Source organism: Asterias rubens, chromosome 4 (assembly GCF_902459465.1).
Source record: "Asterias rubens chromosome 4, eAstRub1.3, whole genome shotgun sequence".
Taxonomy (NCBI): domain Eukaryota; kingdom Metazoa; phylum Echinodermata; class Asteroidea; order Forcipulatida; family Asteriidae; genus Asterias; species Asterias rubens.
In genome coordinates, this window is record NC_047065.1 from 3,697,792 (window position 1) to 3,717,276 (window position 19,485).

At 38.6% G+C, this 19,485-nt stretch overlaps 1 protein-coding gene across 36 annotated transcripts in view; it reads left to right on the forward strand.

The window, feature by feature from the left end:
- Positions 1-19,485, forward strand: part of LOC117289582 — a 101,362-nt gene that overhangs the window by 19,691 nt on the left and 62,186 nt on the right. For 25 of the 36 annotated variants that reach the window (XM_033770741.1, XM_033770758.1, XM_033770759.1 and 22 more), the window contains 13 exons: positions 911-1,162; positions 1,913-2,164; positions 2,405-2,656; positions 3,568-3,819; positions 5,879-6,130; positions 6,371-6,622; positions 7,506-7,757; positions 10,137-10,388; positions 11,494-11,745; positions 13,816-14,067; positions 14,796-15,047; positions 17,407-17,658; positions 18,578-18,829. In XM_033770741.1, the coding sequence (XP_033626632.1) occupies positions 911-1,162; positions 1,913-2,164; positions 2,405-2,656; positions 3,568-3,819; positions 5,879-6,130; positions 6,371-6,622; positions 7,506-7,757; positions 10,137-10,388; positions 11,494-11,745; positions 13,816-14,067; positions 14,796-15,047; positions 17,407-17,658; positions 18,578-18,829 (3,276 nt within the window). The remainder of the gene's footprint in view (positions 1-910; positions 1,163-1,912; positions 2,165-2,404; positions 2,657-3,567; positions 3,820-5,878; positions 6,131-6,370; positions 6,623-7,505; positions 7,758-10,136; positions 10,389-11,493; positions 11,746-13,815; positions 14,068-14,795; positions 15,048-17,406; positions 17,659-18,577; positions 18,830-19,485) is intronic. The other 11 variants (XM_033770771.1, XM_033770752.1, XM_033770749.1 and 8 more) reach the window with 11 other exon arrangements.

Below are 19,485 nucleotides of genomic sequence, written 5' to 3' on the forward strand. Positions count from 1 at the left end.
CAGAAATTAGCAGGATACCAGTCAAAAAATTGTACATGCGACAGTGGTATTTTGGTTGGTAACCCTGCTCTGGTAAGCAAAATTTTGTTGTGCTTAGCTACTTTTTGTGCTTAAGCAGCTGTATGAAATTGGGCCCTGGTGTAGCCGCATCCTTTTAAATTCAGCTTCTCAGCTGTGATAAAGGATATTAGCTCCCCATATGAATGACCATTGTTATTAATTGTACTATAAAAGCAAGTCTTGGTCTTGTAATTTAAAAATTGTTATGTAAGTGGGATTGAAACCTGGGCCAAATTTCATGGCTCTGCTTACCGTAAGCACAGAGTCAGCGCTTATGGAAGCAGGAAACTCTGTGCTTATGATAAGCGTATTTCACAGGTAGCAGCGAATTTTGGCTTTTGTGCGTGCGTAATCAACGCTACTAGGCATTCTACGCTTACAAAGCTAGGCACAGAAATTTGGCGATTGCACGTAGGCGGGGAATCGTGATCGTAAGCGCAGATTTCAGCAGTTAAGCAGAGCCATGAAATTGGGCCCTGTTTGTGTTTGAGTTAGTATCTTACATATGATTTGATTGATTGAAACCCCAATATAACTAATACAGTTTATAATATTTGAAATAGCTAAACGCAGAGGAAAATTAAATTGTCATATGTCGTCTCAGTTAAGGATTAATTTCCCTGCTGATGCTACATAAGCTTCAACAATGTACGAACAGAAAACAGTTCCCAAACATCAAGTCACCTCTCTTGAAGTACGAAATATTGAAACACTGATCTCTATAGATGTATGTTAATTTTTATTTTATTTTATGGATTTACCCTTGCTTACTTTAGAGAACAAATGACGGAATCTGTAGTACAAGAGCAATAACAGTGAAACCTAATTTATATTTTGTTTTAACTTACAGTGGACAACATACCACCGGTAGTAACATGCCCAGACAACATTGCCTTTGAGGTTCCCTTTGGTGGTACTGGCAGGCAGGTTACCTGGCAACAACCCACTGTCACTGACAATTCTGGAAACTTCTTTTTCGTGTCAAGTTCCAACAATCCCAATGACTTCTTCTCAGTTGGAAGTAACATAGTAACATACACCTACAGGGATGCTGCCAGCAACCAGAATAGCTGCAGTTTCACAGTATTGATTACAGCTGCAGGTAAGCCTGTGTGGTAATTTATTCTGCAACTACTGTTTATTTTTTCTTTGCCCTTCTATTGGCTTGGTCCTTTAGCACAAAGACAGGATCCTGTCAACCTTCGTGTTAAAGCCCGGTACCTTAGGTGAATACTGCGGGTGCCTGGGTACCCATGTGAAACCTCACAAAAGGACCGCTGTAAACAAATACATGCACTGAGCTTTCGTACCCAAGTATCATACATTTGTGTGCTGTGATTCATGCATGATAAGAATGCTACAATGAACCCTTAAGATTATGCATTCTTCAATTCAGTTTCTTCAAACAAATCAGGAAACTTCTTTTGAAAAACTTTTAAAAACAATTTATTTTGTTAGATTAGATCATGCATAACTGTAGCGAAATAATATGACAACTTTTTGTTTTTGTGAAGGGGATACTTTTGCTCCCTTCCGAAAGTCTTTTTTAAAGTGTGACCTTTTTAAGTGTGAGCTTGTTAGACTGCTCTTTCTGAGGAAGTTGTATGCAAAGCACTTTAGACTGCTCTTTTTGAGGAAGTTGTATGCAAAGCACTTTGCGATATTGATAGTGTACGCTAATGTTTGATGGGTTTCAAGCAATGTTTGTGTGGTAATTTACTGGGATAGCGTAAAAGAAAATTGTTGCTGCTTGGCAACTGCCCAAGTTTGCCCTGGCTAACTTCAGAGGAAAAAAATTACAGAATCTATGGTGAATTCTAATCATGTTTTTATATATATTTTTTTTATACAGTGGACAACATACCACCGGTAGTAACATGCCCAGACAACATTGCCTTTGAGGTTCCCTTTGGTGGTACTGGCAGGCAGGTTACCTGGCAACTACCCACTGTCACTGACAATTCTGGAAACTTCTTTTTCGTGTCAAGTTCCAACAATCCCAATGACTTCTTCTCAGTTGGAAGTAACATAGTAACATACACCTACAGGGATGCTGCCAGCAACCAGAATAGCTGCAGTTTCACAGTATTGATTACAGCTGCAGGTAAGCCTGATTGTGGTACTTTATTCTGCAACTACTGTTTATTTTTTGTTTGCCCTTCCATTGGCTTGGTCCTTTTGCACACAGACAGGATCCTGGCAACATGTTAAAGCCCGGTGCCTAAGGTGAATACTGCGCAGGGCTCGAAATTTGGGAGAAAATCCACAAGACTTGTGTTGACAGAATCTGAAGTATGACTACATTTATAGTGAATTCTAATTTATATTTCGTTTTAACTTACAGTTGACAACATACCACCGGTAGTAACATGCCCAGACAACATTGGCTTTGAGGTTCCCTTTGGTGGTACTGGCAGGCAGGTTACCTGGCAACAACCCACTGTCACTGACAATTCTGGAAACTTCTTTTTCGTGTCAAGTTCCAACAATCCCAATGACTTCTTCTCAGTTGGAAGTAACATAGTAACATACACCTACAGAGATAATTCCAACAACCAGAATAGCTGCAGTTTCACAGTATTGATTACAGCTGCAGGTAAGCCTACATTGTGGTAATCGATTTTTAAACTATTGTGGGTTTTTTTCTTGCCCTTCGATCGGCTTGGACCTTTAGCCCCTGGACAGGATCCTGCCAACCTTCGTGTTAAAGTCCGGTACCTAAGGTGAATACTATGGGTACTGGGTACCCATGTGAAACCCTGGAAAAGGAGCACTGTAAACAAAACATGCCCTGAGCGTTCGTTGCCGAGAATCATACAATAATGATCTGTGATTCATATAACAATGAACCGTTTAACTCAATCTTCAAATCAGTTTCTTCTAATGATAAAGCCCGCTACCTAAGGTGAATACTGTGGGTACTGGGTACCAATGTGAAACCCTGGAAAAGGACCACTCACTGTAAATAAAACAAACACAGAACGTTCGTTAACAAGTATCATACAATAATAATCTTTGGTTCATACTACAATGAATCCTTCAATATAACTCAATCTTCAAATCAGTGTCTTCAAACGAAACAGGAAACTCAAGTTACTTTATAAAACTCACAGAAACTACTTATTTATTTTGTTAGATCATGCATATGAGGAACATGTTTTTTTGTGTGAAGGGGATACTTTTGTGACCTTCTGAAAATTTCCTGTCCTGGGGTAATTAAATCTTTCTCAAGTTTTTCGTTCTGTCCTTTTTTAAAGTGCGACCTTTTTCAGTGTAAACTTGTTAGACTGCTCTATTTGAGGAAGTTGTATGCAAAGCACTTTGCGATATTGATAGTGAACACTAGATATGGTTGATGGGTTTTAAGCAATGTTTGTGCGGTAATTTACTAGGACAGCGTTAAAGAACATTTTTGCTGCTTGGCACCTGCGCAAGTTTGCCCTGGCTAATTTAGAGAAAAAATGACAATCTGTGGTGAATTCTAATTTCTTTTTGTTTAACTTACAGTGGACAACATACCACCAGTAGTAACATGCCCAGACAACATTGCCTTTGAGGTTCCCTTCGGTGGTACTGGCAGGCAGGTTACCTGGCAGCTACCCACTGTCAGTGACAATTCTGGAAACTTCTTTTTTGTGTCAAGTTCCAACAATCCCAATGACTTCTTCTCAGTTGGAAGTAACTTAGTTACATACACCTACAGTGATGATGCTGGCAACAGGAATAGCTGCAGTTTCACAGTATTGATTACAGCTGCAGGTAACCATTGGTTATTGATGCTTAACCCTTTACCCCGCATACCGCCCGGAGGCGCCCTGCGTATTACCACGCGTACCGTCTGCATGTGCCCGCACAGTTTGACATGGTGTAATTTGAGTTATTAAAACATGTTATTAAATTGCAGCAAACAGCCGTCGATAGAGCGTGATCTCAAGATAACAATAGTCTAAAAATAGCACATTGTCCACATAAAAAAAAATGTCATAAGGTTCAAAGGTCGAAAGTCATTTCACAATCGAACAACGCATGTATGAGTGGGTCCTTTTTCTCTGTATGGAGCCATAATTTTTCTTAGTGTAGCAGGACCGTGTAGTGGATGTACCACGCACTACGCGCGCATGTACACAGTAATGGCAGTCTCCCGCTTGTTTCACGTCAAACTTTCTGGTGTTTTTACATACGGAATACCGCGATTTGAAAGGGTTTTGCAAAAGATTTAGGTTCAGAAGGTATCTGTTGATAATAGAGGCATACATTTACAATTCTTAGGGTATGTTGTGATTATTTTCAACCACTTTTTGTAGCTTTGTTTTCCTGTTGTACGACAGTTAAGTCGAGAATACGTGTGTGCACAACTTTCCACGTAAACAAACCTCACTTTATACGCAAATAATGTTTTCAAATTTTTGTTGATCTCTCTTATGTTTCCAACCTGAAAGCTTGAATTTGGTGAGTCAAACAAAGGAACTGTGAAAATCATTCAAAAGATAATTTCATCCTCTACAAAATAAACTCAATTTGTAACACAAGAAAATAATCACACCGAAAGTTATCCGACGATTTCTTGATACGGCCGGAACTCGATTGAATTTTCATGGCGCACTGAGGAGCGTGTGATGTTATGTTTAATGTTGCATGCATGCTAAAGGGTTAAAGGAACAAGTTGCCTTGGATCAGTCAAGTTGGTCTTTGAAAAGCGTTTGGTATAAAATACATATGGGTAGAAAGATGTTGTATAAGTAGAATACAATGATCCACACAAACATGCCTCGAAATTGCACAGTTTTCCTTTTACCTCGTCGACTAACATGGTCGGCCATTTATGGGAGTCAAATATGGCTGACCGTCCAAGGCATCGTGTCCCTTTAAACTACTATTTTTTTCTTCTTTGCCTCCCATCGGCGTGGTCCTTTATGAGACAGACAGAACCTTGCCAGTGTTAATGTTGAAGCCCGAAACCCAAAGTGAATACTGCGGGTACATGGGTACCAATGGGAAACCCTGGAAAAGGATCAATGTAATCAAATACATGCATAGCTGCCATGTGTCAACATTATTTGCAAAATAATTTGTTTTTTTTACAATCTAACCTCAATCAGAACCAGTATAAATGTTTGTTTATGAAAAAATCATTACCAAGGACAGGGGAGATAATTGTCAAAAATCAAGGACCTTTTTGTCATTAGTACATGTGGCCTCCTAAAAAAAAAATACTTACAGGCGAACAAAATTTGTTTTGACCCCAAAATAATTCAGGGTAATAGTTAACATGTGTTCACCTCACGTGTCAAAAAATTTGTATATTTGGAATTTTGTAAAATCTACTCCCCAGGGGAGCATTCTCTAAGATTCAAAATAGCATTGAAATTTCATACAAAATGAGTGCATGTCAAAAGCCTTGAAATTCCACAATGTTTTATTGCTAAAATATTGCCAGCTATCTGAGCGTTCAAATTGACCCCTTGCACGTGGGTCACACACATGTTGGTGGTCAATAGGTTTCATGTAAATGCAGCGGCGCCTAAAATGCCCACTTCTCTGAATAACACACATTGACATTGACCACCAAAATGGCGCATCCAAGATGATGATACGTCAGGTGAATTGGGTCAATACCTGATCTTAAATACACCAAACAGAACACAGTTCCAAAAAATCAGGTCACCACTCTTAAAAAACAAAGTATTGAAACACTGATCCCATATGTTAATTTTGTGTGTTTGTTATGGATTTACCCTTGCTTTAGAACTAATGACAGAATCTAATGCATGACATCAATTATAGTGAATTTTACATTATATTCTGTTTTAACTTACAGTGGATAACATACCACCGGTAGTAACATGCCCAGACAACATTGCCTTTGAGGTTCCCTTTGGTGCTACTGGCAGGCTAGTTACCTGGCAACAACCCACTGTCTCTGACAATTCTGGAAACTTCTTTTTCGTGTCAAGTTCCAACAATCCCAATGACTTCTTCTCAGTTGGAAGTACCATAGTAACATACACCTACAGAGATAATTCCAACAACCAGAATAGCTGCAGTTTCACAGTATTGATTACAGCTGCAGGTAAGCCTGATTGTGGTACTTTATTCTGCAACTACTGTTTATTTTTTGTTTGCCCTTCCATTGGCTTGGTCCTTTTGCACATAGACAGGATCCTGGCAACATGTTAAAGCCCGGTGCCTAAGGTGAATGCTGCGCAGGGCTCGAAATTTGGGAGAAAATCCACAAGACTTGTGTTGACAGAATCTGAAGTATGACTACATTTATAGTGAATTCTAATTTATATTTCGTTTTAACTTACAGTTGACAACATACCACCGGTAGTAACATGCCCAGACAACATTGCCTTTGAGGTTCCCTTTGGTGGTACTGGCAGGCAGGTTACCTGGCAGCTACCCACTGTCACTGACAATTCTGGAAACTTCTTTTTCGTGTCAAGTTCCAACAATCCCAATGACTTCTTCTCAGTTGGAAGTAACATAGTAACATACACCTACAGAGATAATTCCAACAACCAGAATAGCTGCAGTTTCACAGTATTGATTACAGCTGCAGGTAAGCCTAAATTGTGGTAATTGATGCTTAAACTATTGTGGGTTTTTTTCTTGCCCTTCGATCGGCTTGGTCCTTTAGTCCCTGGACAGGATCCTGCCAACCTTCGTGTTAAAGCCCGGTACCTAAGGTGAATACTATGGGTACTGGGTACCCATGTGAAACCCTGGAAAAGGAGCACTGTAAACAAAACATGCCCTGAGCGTTCGTTAACGAGAATCATACAATAATGATCTGTGATTCATATAACAATGAACCGTTTAACTCAATCTTCAAATCAGTTTCTTCTAATGATAAAGCCCGCTACCTAAGGTGAATACTGTGGGTACTGGGTACCAATGTGAAACCCTGGAAAAGGACCACTCACTGTAAATAAAACAAACACAGAACGTTCGTTAACAAGTATCATACAATAATAATCTTTGGTTCATACTACAATGAATCCTTCAATATAACTCAATCTTCAAATCAGTGTCTTCAAACGAAACAGGAAACTCAAGTTACTTTATAAAACTCACAGAAACTACTTATTTATATTGTTAGATCATGCATATTAGGAACATGTTGTGTTTTTGTGAAGGGGATACTTTTGTTTCCTTCTGAAAATTTTCTGTCCTGGGGTTAGTAAATCTTTCTCAAGTTTTTCGTTCTGTCCTTTTTTAAAGTGCGACCTTTTTGAGGAAGTTGTATGCAAAGCACTTTGCGATATTGATAGTGAACACTAGATATGGTTGATGGGTTTTAAGCAATGTTTGTGCGGTAATTTACTAGGACAGCGTTAAAGAACATTTTTGCTGCTTGGCACCTGCGCAAGTTTGCCCTGGCTAATTTAGAGAAAAAATGACAATCTGTGGTGAATTCTAATTTCTTTTTGTTTAACTTACAGTGGACAACATACCACCGGTAGTAACATGCCCAGACAACATTGCCTTTGAGGTTCCTTTTGGTGCTACTGGCAGGCAGGTTACCTGGCAGCTACCCACTGTCAGTGACAATTCTGGAAACTTCTTTTTTGTGTCAAGTTCCAACAACCCCAATGACTTCTTCTCTGTTAGAAGTAACTTAGTAACATACACCTACAGTGATGATGCTGGCAACAGGAATAGCTGCAGTTTCACAGTATTGATTACAGCTGCAGGTAAGCTTTTGGTAATTGATGCTTAACCCTTTACCCCGCATACCGCCCAGAGGCGCGCCCTGCATATTACCACGCATACTGTCTGCATGTGCCCGCACAGTTTGACATGGTGTAACATGGTGTAATTTGAGTTATTAAAACATGTTATTATATTGCAGCAAACAGCCGTAGATAGAGCGTGATCTCAAAATAACAATAGTCTAAAAATAGCACATTGTCCACATAAGAAAAAAATGACATAAGGGTTAAAGGTCGAAAGTCATTTCACAACCAAACAACGCATGTATGAGTGGGTGCTTTTCTCTGTGTGGAGCCATAATTTTCTTAGTGTAGCAGGACCGTAGTAGGGGATGTACCACGCACTACGCGCGCATGTACACAGTAATGGCAGTCTCCCGCTTGTTTCACGTCAAACTTTCTAGTGTTTTTACATACGGAATACCGCGATTTGAAAGGGTTTTGCAAAAGATTTAGGTGCAGAAGGTATCTGTTGATAATAGAGGCATACATTTTCAATTCTAAGGGTATGTTGTGATTATTTTCAACCACTTTTCGTAGCTTTGTTTTTGTGTCGGACGACAGTAAAGTCAAGAATACGTGTGTGCACAACTTTCCACGTAAACAAACCTCACTTGATACGCAAATAATGTTTTCAAATTTTTGTTGATCTCTCTTATGTTTCCAACCTGAAAGCTTGAATTTGGTGAGTCAAACAAAGGAACTGTGAAAATCATTCAAAAGATAATTTCATCCTCTACAAAATAAACTCAATTTGTAACACAAGAAAATAATCACACCGAAAGTTATCCGACGATTTCTTGATACGGCCGGAACTCGATTGAATTTTCATGGCGCACTGAGGAGCGTGTGATGTTATGTTTAATGTTGCATGCATGCTAAAGGGTTAAAGGAACACGTTGCCTTGGATCGGTCGAGTTGGTTTTTCGAAAAGCATTTGGTATAAAATACATATGGGTAGAAAGATGTTGTAAAAGTAGAATACAATGATCCACACAAACATGCCTCGAAATTGCACAGTTTTCCTTTTACCTCGTCGACTAACATGGTCGGCCATTTATGGGAGTCAAATATGGCTAACCGTCCAAGGCCTCGTGTCCCTTTACTGTTTTTTCTTCATTGCCTCCCATTGGCTTGGTCCTTTATGAGACAGACAGAACCTTGCCAGTGTTAATGTTGAAGCCCGAAACCCAAAGTGATTACTGCGGGTACATGGGTACCAATGGGAAACCCTGGAAAAGGATCAATGTAATCAAATACATGCATAGCTGCCATGTATCATGATTTTTTCGTAATTATTATGAGTTTATTAATGAATTACGAATATGCGAATTGCTTGTTAAAAATTACGAATTTCAACTTTCCCGCCATAGAAAAAAAAATACCTTTTCATTTCAGCTTTGGAAAGTCGACTTAAGTGCTCGTATTTGACTTTGTGAACACTTTTTATTTTTTATTTTTATATATTTTTAAGATCTATATTGGCTTGGTTAACCTTTAGAACACTTACTTTTAGGCAATAAAGCTATGAATACAACAATTTTGTGATCATACTATAATAGTCTACTTTGTATCCTTTTGCGCGAAATGGTAGTTTAAAACATCACTTTACTTGTAATTCATTTTTCACAAAAAATTGTGTATTGGCTAATTTCAAACGAGGGTTCAGCAAAAGTTTTTTTTTAGGACCTGTTTTTCATTATAACATTTCGCCTAGTAAAAAAAAAACACCAACAGGCGAACCAAATTTGTTTTGACCCCAAAATAATTCAGGGTAATAGTTAACATGTGTTCACCTCACGCATCAAATAAATTGTATTTTGGGATTTTTGTAAAATCTACTCCCCAGGGGAGCATTCTCTAAGATTCAAAAATAGTATTGAAATTTCATACAAAATGAGTGCATGTTATAAGCCTTGAAATTCCACAATAGTTTATTACTAATTGAAATTTTCAGATGTTGCCAGCTATCTGAGCTTTCATATTGACCCCTTGCACGCGCACCACACACATGTTGGTCACTGGTGGTCAATATGTTTCATGTAAATGCATCGTCGCCTAAAATGCCCACTTCTCTGAATAACACACGTTGACATTGACCACCAAAATGGCGCATCCAAGATTATTCTGATGATACGTCAGGTGAATTGTGTCAATACCTGATCTTAAATACACCAAACAGAACGCAGTTCCAAAAAATCAGGTCACCACTCTTAGCAAACAAATTATTGAAACACTGATCCCGTATGTTAATTTTGTGTGTTTGTTATGGATTTACCCTTGCTTTAGAACTAATGACAGAATCTAAAGCATGACATCAATGATAGTGAATTCTAATTTATATTCTGTTTTAACTTACAGTGGACAACATACCACCGGTAGTAGCATGCCCAGACAACATTGCCTTTGAGGTTCCCTTTGGTGCTAATGGCAGGCAGGTTACCTGGCAACAACCCACTGTCACTGACAATTCGGGAAACTTCTTTTTCGTGTCAAGTTCCAACAATCCCAATGACTTCTTCTCAGTTGGAAGTACCATAGTAACATACACCTACAGAGATAATTCCAACAACCAGAATAGCTGCAGTTTCACAGTATTGATTACAGCTGCAGGTAAGCCTAAATTGTGGTAATTGATGCTTAAACTATTGTGTGTTTTTTTCTTTGCCCTTCCATCGGCTTGGTCCTTTAGCCCCTGGACAGGATCCTGCCAACCTTCGTGTTAAAGCCCGGTACCTAAGGTGAATACTATGGGTACTGGGTACCCATGTGAAACCCTGGAAAAGGAGCACTGTAAACAAAACATGCTCTGAGCGTTCGTTAACGAGAATCATACAATAATGATCTGTGATTCATATAACAATGAACCGTTTAAGGTTACTCAATCTTCAAATCAGTTTCTTCTAATGACAAAGCCCGCTACCTAAGGTGAATACTGTGGGTACTGAGTACCCATGTGAAACCCTTGAAAAGGAGCACTGTAAACAAAACATGCCCTGAGCGTTCGTTAACGAGAATCATACAATAATGATCTGTGATTCATATAACAATGAACCGTTTAAGATTACTCAATCTTCAAATCAGTTTCTTCTACTGATAAAGCCCGCTACTCAAGGTGAATACTGTGGGTAACTGGGTACCAATGTGAAACCTTCGAAAAGGACCACTTACTGTAAATAAAACAAACACAGAACGTTCGTTAACAAGTATCATACAATAATAATCTTTGGCTCATACTACAATGAATCCTTCAATATAACTCAATCTTCAAATCAGTGTCTTCAAACGAAACATGAAACTCAAGTTACTTCATAAAACTCACAGAAACTACTTATTTATTTTGTTAGATCATGCATATGAGGAACATGTTTTTTTGTGTGAAGGGGATACTTTTGTGACCTTCTGAAAATTTCCTGTCCTGGGGTAATTAAATCTTTCTCAAGTTTTTCGTTCTGTCCTTTTTTAAAGTGCGACCTTTTTCAGTGTAAACTTGTTAGACTGCTCTATTTGAGGAAGGTGTATGCAAAGCACTTTGCAATATTGATAGTGTACACTAGATGTTTGATGGGTTTTAAGCAATGTTTGTGCGGTAATTTACTAGGACAGCGTTAAAGAAAATATTTGCTGCTTGGCACCTGCGCAAGTTTGCCCTGGCTAATTTAGAGAAAAAATGACAGAATCTATGGTGAATTCTAATTTCTTTTTGTTTAACTTACAGTGGACAACATACCACCAGTAGTAACATGCCCAGACAACATTGCCTTTGAGGTTCCCTTCGGTGGTACTGGCAGGCAGGTTACCTGGCAGCTACCCACTGTCAGTGACAATTCTGGAAACTTCTTTTTTGTGTCAAGTTCCAACAATCCCAATGACTTCTTCTCAGTTGGAAGTAACTTAGTTACATACACCTACAGTGATGATGCTGGCAACAGGAATAGCTGCAGTTTCACAGTATTAATTACAGCTGCAGGTAACCATTGGTTATTGATGCTTAACCCTTTACCCCGCATACCGCCCGGAGGCGCCCTGCGTATTACCACGCGTACCGTCTGCATGTGCCCGCACAGTTTGACATGGTGTAATTTGAGTTATTAAAACATGTTATTAAATTGCAGCAAACAGCCGTCGATAGAGCGTGATCTCAAGATAACAATAGTCTAAAAATAGCACATTGTCCACATAAGAAAAAATGTCATAAGGTTCAAAGGTCGAAAGTCATTTCACAATCGAACAACGCATGTATGAGTGGGTCCTTTTTCTCTGTATGGAGCCATAATTTTTCTTAGTGTAGCAGGACCGTGTAGTGGATGTACCACGCACTACGCGCGCATGTACACAGTAATGGCAGTCTCCCGCTTGTTTCACGTCAAACTTTCTAGTGTTTTTACATACGGAATACCGCGTTTTGAAAGGGTTTTGCAAAAGATTTAGGTTCAGAAGGTATCTGTTGATAATAGAGGCATACATTTACAATTCTTAGGGTATGTTGTGATTATTTTCAACCACTTTTTGTAGCTTTGTTTTCCTGTTGTACGACAGTTAAGTCGAGAATACGTGTGTGCACAACTTTCTACGTAAACAAACCTCACTTTATACGCAAATAATGTCTTCAAATTTTTGTTGATCTCTCTTATGTTTCCAACCTGAAAGCTTGAATTTGGTGAGTCAAACAAAGGAACTGTGAAAATCATTCAAAAGATAATTTCATCCTCTACAAAATAAACTCAATTTGTAACACAAGAAAATAATCACACCGAAAGTTATCCGACGATTTCTTGATACGGCCGGAACTCGATTGAATTTTCATGGCGCACTGAGGAGCGTGTGATGTTATGTTTAATGTTGCATGCATGCTAAAGGGTTAAAGGAACAAGTTGTCTTGGATCAGTCAAGTTGGTCTTTGAAAAGCGTTTGGTATAAAATATATATGGGTAGAAAGATGTTGTATAAGTAGAATACAATGATCCACACAAACATGCCTCGAAATTGCACAGTTTTCCTTTTACCTCGTCGACTAACATGACTAACATGGTCGGCCATTTATGGGAGTCAAATATGGCTGACCGTCCAAGGCATCGTGTCCCTTTAAACTACTATTTTTTTCTTCTTTGCCTCCCATCGGCGTGGTCCTTTATGAGACAGACAGAACCTTGCCAGTGTTAATGTTGAAGCCCGAAACCCAAAGTGAATACTGCGGGTACATGGGTACCAATGGGAAACCCTGGAAAAGGATCAATGTAATCAAATACATGCATAGCTGCCATGTGTCAACATTATTTGCAAAATAATTTGTTTTTTTTACAATCTAACCTCAATCAGAACCAGTATAAATGTTTGTTTATGAAAAAATCATTACCAAGGACAGGGGAGATAATTGTCAAAAATCAAGGACCTTTTTGTCATTAGTACATGTGGCCTCCTAAAAAAAAAAAATACTTACAGGCGAACAAAATTTGTTTTGACCCCAAAATAATTCAGGGTAATAGTTAACATGTGTTCACCTCACGCGTCAAAAAATTTGTATATTTGGAATTTTGTAAAATCTACTCCCCAGGGGAGCATTCTCTAAGATTCAAAATAGCATTGAAATTTCATACAAAATGAGTGCATGTCAAAAGCCTTGAAATTCCACAATGTTTTATTGCTAAAATGTTGCCAGCTATCTGAGCGTTCATATTGACCCCTTGCACGTGGGTCACACACATGTTGGTGGTCAATAGGTTTCATGTAAATGCAGCGGCGCCTAAAATGCCCACTTCTCTGAATAACACACATTGACATTGACCACCAAAATGGCGCATCCAAGATGATGATACGTCAGGTGAATTGGGTCAATACCTGATCTTAAATACACCAAACAGAACACAGTTCCAAAAAATCAGGTCACCACTCTTAAAAAACAAAGTATTGAAACACTGATCCCGTATGTTAATTTTGTGTGTTTGTTATGGATTTACCCTTGCTTTAGAACTAATGACAGAATCTAATGCATGACATCAATTATAGTGAATTTTAATTTATATTCTGTTTTAACTTACAGTGGATAACATACCACCGGTAGTAACATGCCCAGACAACATTGCCTTTGAGGTTCCCTTTGGTGCTACTGGCAGGCTAGTTACCTGGCAACAACCCACTGTCACTGACAATTCTGGAAACTTCTTTTTCGTGTCAAGTTCCAACAATCCCAATGACTTCTTCTCAGTTGGAAGTACCATAGTAACATACACCTACAGAGATAATTCCAACAACCAGAATAGCTGCAGTTTCACAGTATTGATTACAGCTGCAGGTAAGCCTAAATTGTGGAAATTGATACTTAAACTATTGTGGGTTTCTTTCTTTGCCCGTCCATTGGTTTGGTCCCCTGGACAGGATCCTGCCAACCTTCGTGTTAAAGCCCGGAACCTGAGGAGAATACTTTGGGTACTGGGTACCCATGTGAAACCCTGGAAAAGGAGCACTGTAAACAAAACATGCTCTGAGCGTTCATTTACGAGAATCATACAATAATGATCTGTGATTCATATAACAATGAACCGTTTAAGATTACTCAATATTCAAATCAGTTTCTTCAAACAAAACAGGAAACTCAAGTTACTTTTGAAAAACTCACAAATACTACATACATGGTTCAAAAACAATTCATTTTGTTAGATCATGCATCACTGTAGTAAAATATTGGGAACATGTTGTGTTTTTGTTCTTCTAAAATTCCTGTCCTGGGGTAAATTAAATCTTTCTCAGATTTTTGTGATTTGTTCGTTTTAAGTGCGACCTTTTTCAGTGTAAACTTGTTAGACTAATCTTTTTGAGGAACTTGTATGCAAAGCACTTTGCGAAATTGATAGTGAACACTAGATGTTTGATGGGTTTTAAGCAATGTTTGTGCGGTTATTTACTAGGATAGCGTTCCAGAAAATATTTGCTGCTTGGCACCTGTGAAGTTTGCCCTGGCTAACTTTAGAGACAAAAAGACAATCTATGGTGGATTCTAATTTCTTTTTGTTTAACTTACAGTGGACAACATACCACCAGTAGTAACATGCCCAGACAACATTGCCTTTGAGGTTCCCTTTGGTGGTACTGGCAGGCAGGTTACCTGGCAGCTACCCACTGTCAGTGACAATTCTGGAAACTTCTTTTTTGTGTCAAGTTCCAACAACCCCAATGACTTCTTCTCAGTTGGAAGTAACTCAGTAACATACACCTACAGTGATGATGCTGGCAACAGGAATAGCTGCAGTTTCACAGTATTGATTACAGCTGCAGGTAAGCTTTTGGTAATTGATGCTTAACCCTTTACCCCGCATACCGCCCGGAGGCGCCCTGCGTATTACCATGCATACCGTCTGCATGTGCCGACACAGTTTGACATGGTGTAATTTGAGTTATTAAAACATGTTATTATATTGCAGCAAACAGCCGTAGATAGAGCGTGATCTCAAAATAACAATAGTCTAAAAATAGCACATTGTCCACATAAGAAAAAAATGACATAAGGGTTAAAGGTCGAAAGTCATTTCACAACCAAACAACGCATGTATGAGTGGGTGCTTTTTCTCTGTGTGGAGCCATACTTTTTCTTAGTGTAGCAGGACCGTGTAGTGGATGTACCACGCACTACGCGCGCATGTACACAGTAATGGCAGTCTCCCGCTTGTTTCACGTCAAACTTTCTAGTGTTTTTACATACGGAATACCGCGATTTGAAAGGGTTTTGCAAAAGATTTAGGTGCAGAAGGTATCTGTTGATAATAGAGGCATACATTTACAATTCTAAGGGTATGTTGTGATTATTTTCAACCACTTTTCGTAGCTTTGTTTTCCTGTTGGACGACAGTAAAGTCGAGAATACGTGTGTGCACAACTTTCCACGTAAACAAACCTCACTTGATACGCAAATAATGTCTTCAAATTTTTGTTGATCTCTCTTATGTTTCCAACCTGAAAGCTTGAATTTGGTGAGTCAAACAAAGGAACTGTGAAAATCATTCAAAAGATAATTTCATCCTCTACAAAATAAACTCAATTTGTAACACAAGAAAATAATCACACCGAAAGTTATCCGACGATTTCTTGATACGGCCGGAACTCGATTGAATTTTCATGGCGCACTGAGGAGCGTGTGATGTTATGTTTAATGTTGCATGCATGCTAAAGGGTTAAAGGAACACGTTGCCTTGGATCGGTCGAGTTGGTTTTTGAAAAGCATTTGGTATAAAATACATATGGGTAGAAAGATGTTGTAAAAGTAGAATACAATGATCCACACAAACATGCCTCGAAATTGCACAGTTTTCCTTTTACCTCGTCGACTAACATGGTCGGCCATTTATGGGAGTCAAATATGGCTAACCGTCCAAGGCCTCGTGTCCCTTTACTGTTTTTTCTTCATTGCCTCCCATTGGCTTGGTCCTTTATGAGACAGACAGAACCTTGCCAGTGTTAATGTTGAAGCCCGAAACCCAAAGTGATTACTGCGGGTACATGGGTACCAATGGGAAACCCTGGAAAAGGATCAATGTAATCAAATACATGCATAGCTGCCATGTATCATGATTTTTTCGTAATTATTATGAGTTTATTAATGAATTACGAATATGCGAATTGCTTGTTAAAAATTACGAATTTCAACTTTCCCGCCATAGGAAAAAAAATACCTTTTCATTTCAGCTTTGGAAAGTCGACTAAAGTGCTCGTATTTGACTTTGTGAACACTTTTTATTTTTATATATTTTTAAGATCTATATTGCCTTGGTTAACCTTTAGAACACTTATTTTAGGCAATAAAGCTATGAATACAACAATTTTGTGATCATACAATAATAGTCTAATTTGTATCCTTTTGCGCGAAATGGTAGTTTAAAACATCACTTTACTTGTAATTCATTTTTCACAAAAAATTGTGTATTGGCTAATTTCAAACGAGGGTTCAGCAAAAGTTTTTTTTTAGGACCTGTTTTTTATTATAACATGTGGCCTAGTAAAAAAAAAACACCAACAGGCGAACCAAATTTGTTTTGACCCCAAAATAATTCAGGGTAATAGTTAACATGTGTTCACCTCACGCATCAAATAAATTGTATTTTGGGATTTTTGTATAATCTACTCCCCAGGGGAGCATTCTCTAAGATTCAAAAATAGTATTGAAATTTCATACAAAATGAGTGCATGTTATAAGCCTTGAAATTCCACAATAGTTTATTACTAATTGAAATTTTCAGATGTTGCCAGCTATCTGAGCTTTCATATTGACCCCTTGCACGCGCGCCACACACATGTTGGTCACTGGTGGTCAATATGTTTCATGTAAATGCAGCGTCGCCGAAAATGCCCACTTCTCTGAATAACACACGTTGACATTGACCACCAAAATGGCGCATCCAAGATTATTCTGATGATACGTCAGGTGAATTGGGTCAATACCTGATCTTAAATACACCAAACAGAACGCAGTTCCAAAAAATCAGGTCACCACTCTTAAAAAACAATGTATTGAAACACTGATCCCGTATGTTAATTTTGTGTGTTTGTTATGGATTTACCCTTGCTTTAGAACTAATGACAGAATCTTAAGCATGACATCAATTATAGTGAATTCTAATTTATATTCTGTTTTAACTTACAGTGGACAACATACCACCGGTAGTAGCATGCCCAGACAACATTGCCTTTGAGGTTCCCTTTGGTGCTAATGGCAGGCAGGTTACCTGGCAACAACCCACTGTCACTGACAATTCTGGAAACTTCTTTTTCGTGTCAAGTTCCAACAATCCCAATGACTTCTTCTCAGTTGGAAGTACCATAGTAACATACACCTACAGAGATAATTCCAACAACCAGAATAGCTGCAGTTTCACAGTATTGATTACAGCTGCAGGTAAGCCTAAATTGTGGTAATTGATGCTTAAACTATTGTGTGTTTTTTTCTTTGCCCTTCCATCGGCTTGGTCCTTTAGTCCCTGGACGGGATCCTGCCAACCTTCGTGTTAAAGCCCGGTACCTAAGGTGAATACTGTGGGTACTGGGTATCCATGTGAAGCCCTGGAAAATGACCACTGTAAAACAAAAGATGTCCTGAGTGTTCGTTAACGAGAATCATACAATAATGATCTGTGATTCATATAACAATGAACCGTTTAAGATTACTCAATCTTCAAATCAGTTTCTTCTACTGATAAAGCCCGCTACCCAAGGTGAATACTGTGGGTAACTGGGTACCAATGTGAAACCTTCGAAAAGGACCACTTACTGTAAATAAAACAAACACAGAACGTTCGTTAACAAGTATCATACAATAATAATCTTTGGTTCATACTACAATGAATCCTTCAATTTAACTCAATCTTCAAATCAGTGTCTTCAAACGAAACAGGAAACTCAAGTTACTTCATAAAACTCACAGAAACTACTTATTTATTTTGTTAGATCATGCATATGAGGAACATGTTTTTTTGTGTGAAGGGGATACTTTTGTGACCTTCTGAAAATTTCCTGTCCTGGGGTAATTAAATCTTTCTCAAGTTTTTCGTTCTGTCCTTTTTTAAAGTGCGACCTTTTTCAGTGTAAACTTGTTAGACTGCTCTATTTGAGGAAGTTGTATGCAAAGCACTTTGCAATATTGATAGTGTTAACTAGATGTTTGATGGGTTTTAAGCAATGTTTGTGCGGTAATTTACTAGGACAGCGTTAAAAAAAATATTTGCTGCATGGCACCTGCGCAAGTTTGCCCTGGCTAATTTAGAGAAAAAATGACAGAATCTATGGTGAATTCTAATTTCTTTTTGTTTAACTTACAGTGGACAACATACCACCAGTAGTAACATGCCCAGACAACATTGCCTTTGAGGTTCCCTTCGGTGGTACTGGCAGGCAGGTTACCTGGCAGCTACCCACTGTCAGTGACAATTCTGGAAACTTCTTTTTTGTGTCAAGTTCCAACAACCCCAATGACTTCTTCTCAGTTGGAAGTAACTCAGTAACATACACCTACAGTGATGATGCTGGCAACAGGAATAGCTGCAGTTTCACAGTATTGATTACAGCTGCAGGTAAGCTTTTGGTAATTGATGCTTAACCCTTTACCCCGCATACCGCCCGGAGGCGCCCTGCGTATTACCATGCATACCGTCTGCATGTGCCGGCACAGTTTGACATGGTGTAATTTGAGTTATTAAAACATGTTATTATATTGCAGCAAACAGCCGTAGATAGAGCGTGATCTCAAAATAACAATAGTCTAAAAATAGCACATTGTCCACATAAGAAAAAAATGACATAAGGGTTAAAGGTCGAAAGTCATTTCACAACCAAACAACGCATGTATGAGTGGGTGCTTTTTCTCTGTGTGGAGCCATACTTTTTCTTAGTGTAGCAGGACCGTGTAGTGGATGTACCACGCACTACGCGCGCATGTACACAGTAATGGCAGTCTCCCGCTCGTTTCATGTCAAACTTTCTAGTGTTTTTACATACGGAATACCGCGATTTGAAAGGGTTTTACAAAAGATTTAGGTGCAGAAGGTATCTGTTGATAATAGAGGCATACATTTACAATTCTAAGGGTATGTTGTGATTATTTTCAACCACTTTTCGTAGCTTTGTTTTCCTGTTGGACGACAGTAAAGTCGAGAATACGTGTGTGCACAACTTTCCACGTAAACAAACCTCACTTGATACGCAAATAATGTCTTCAAATTTTTGTTGA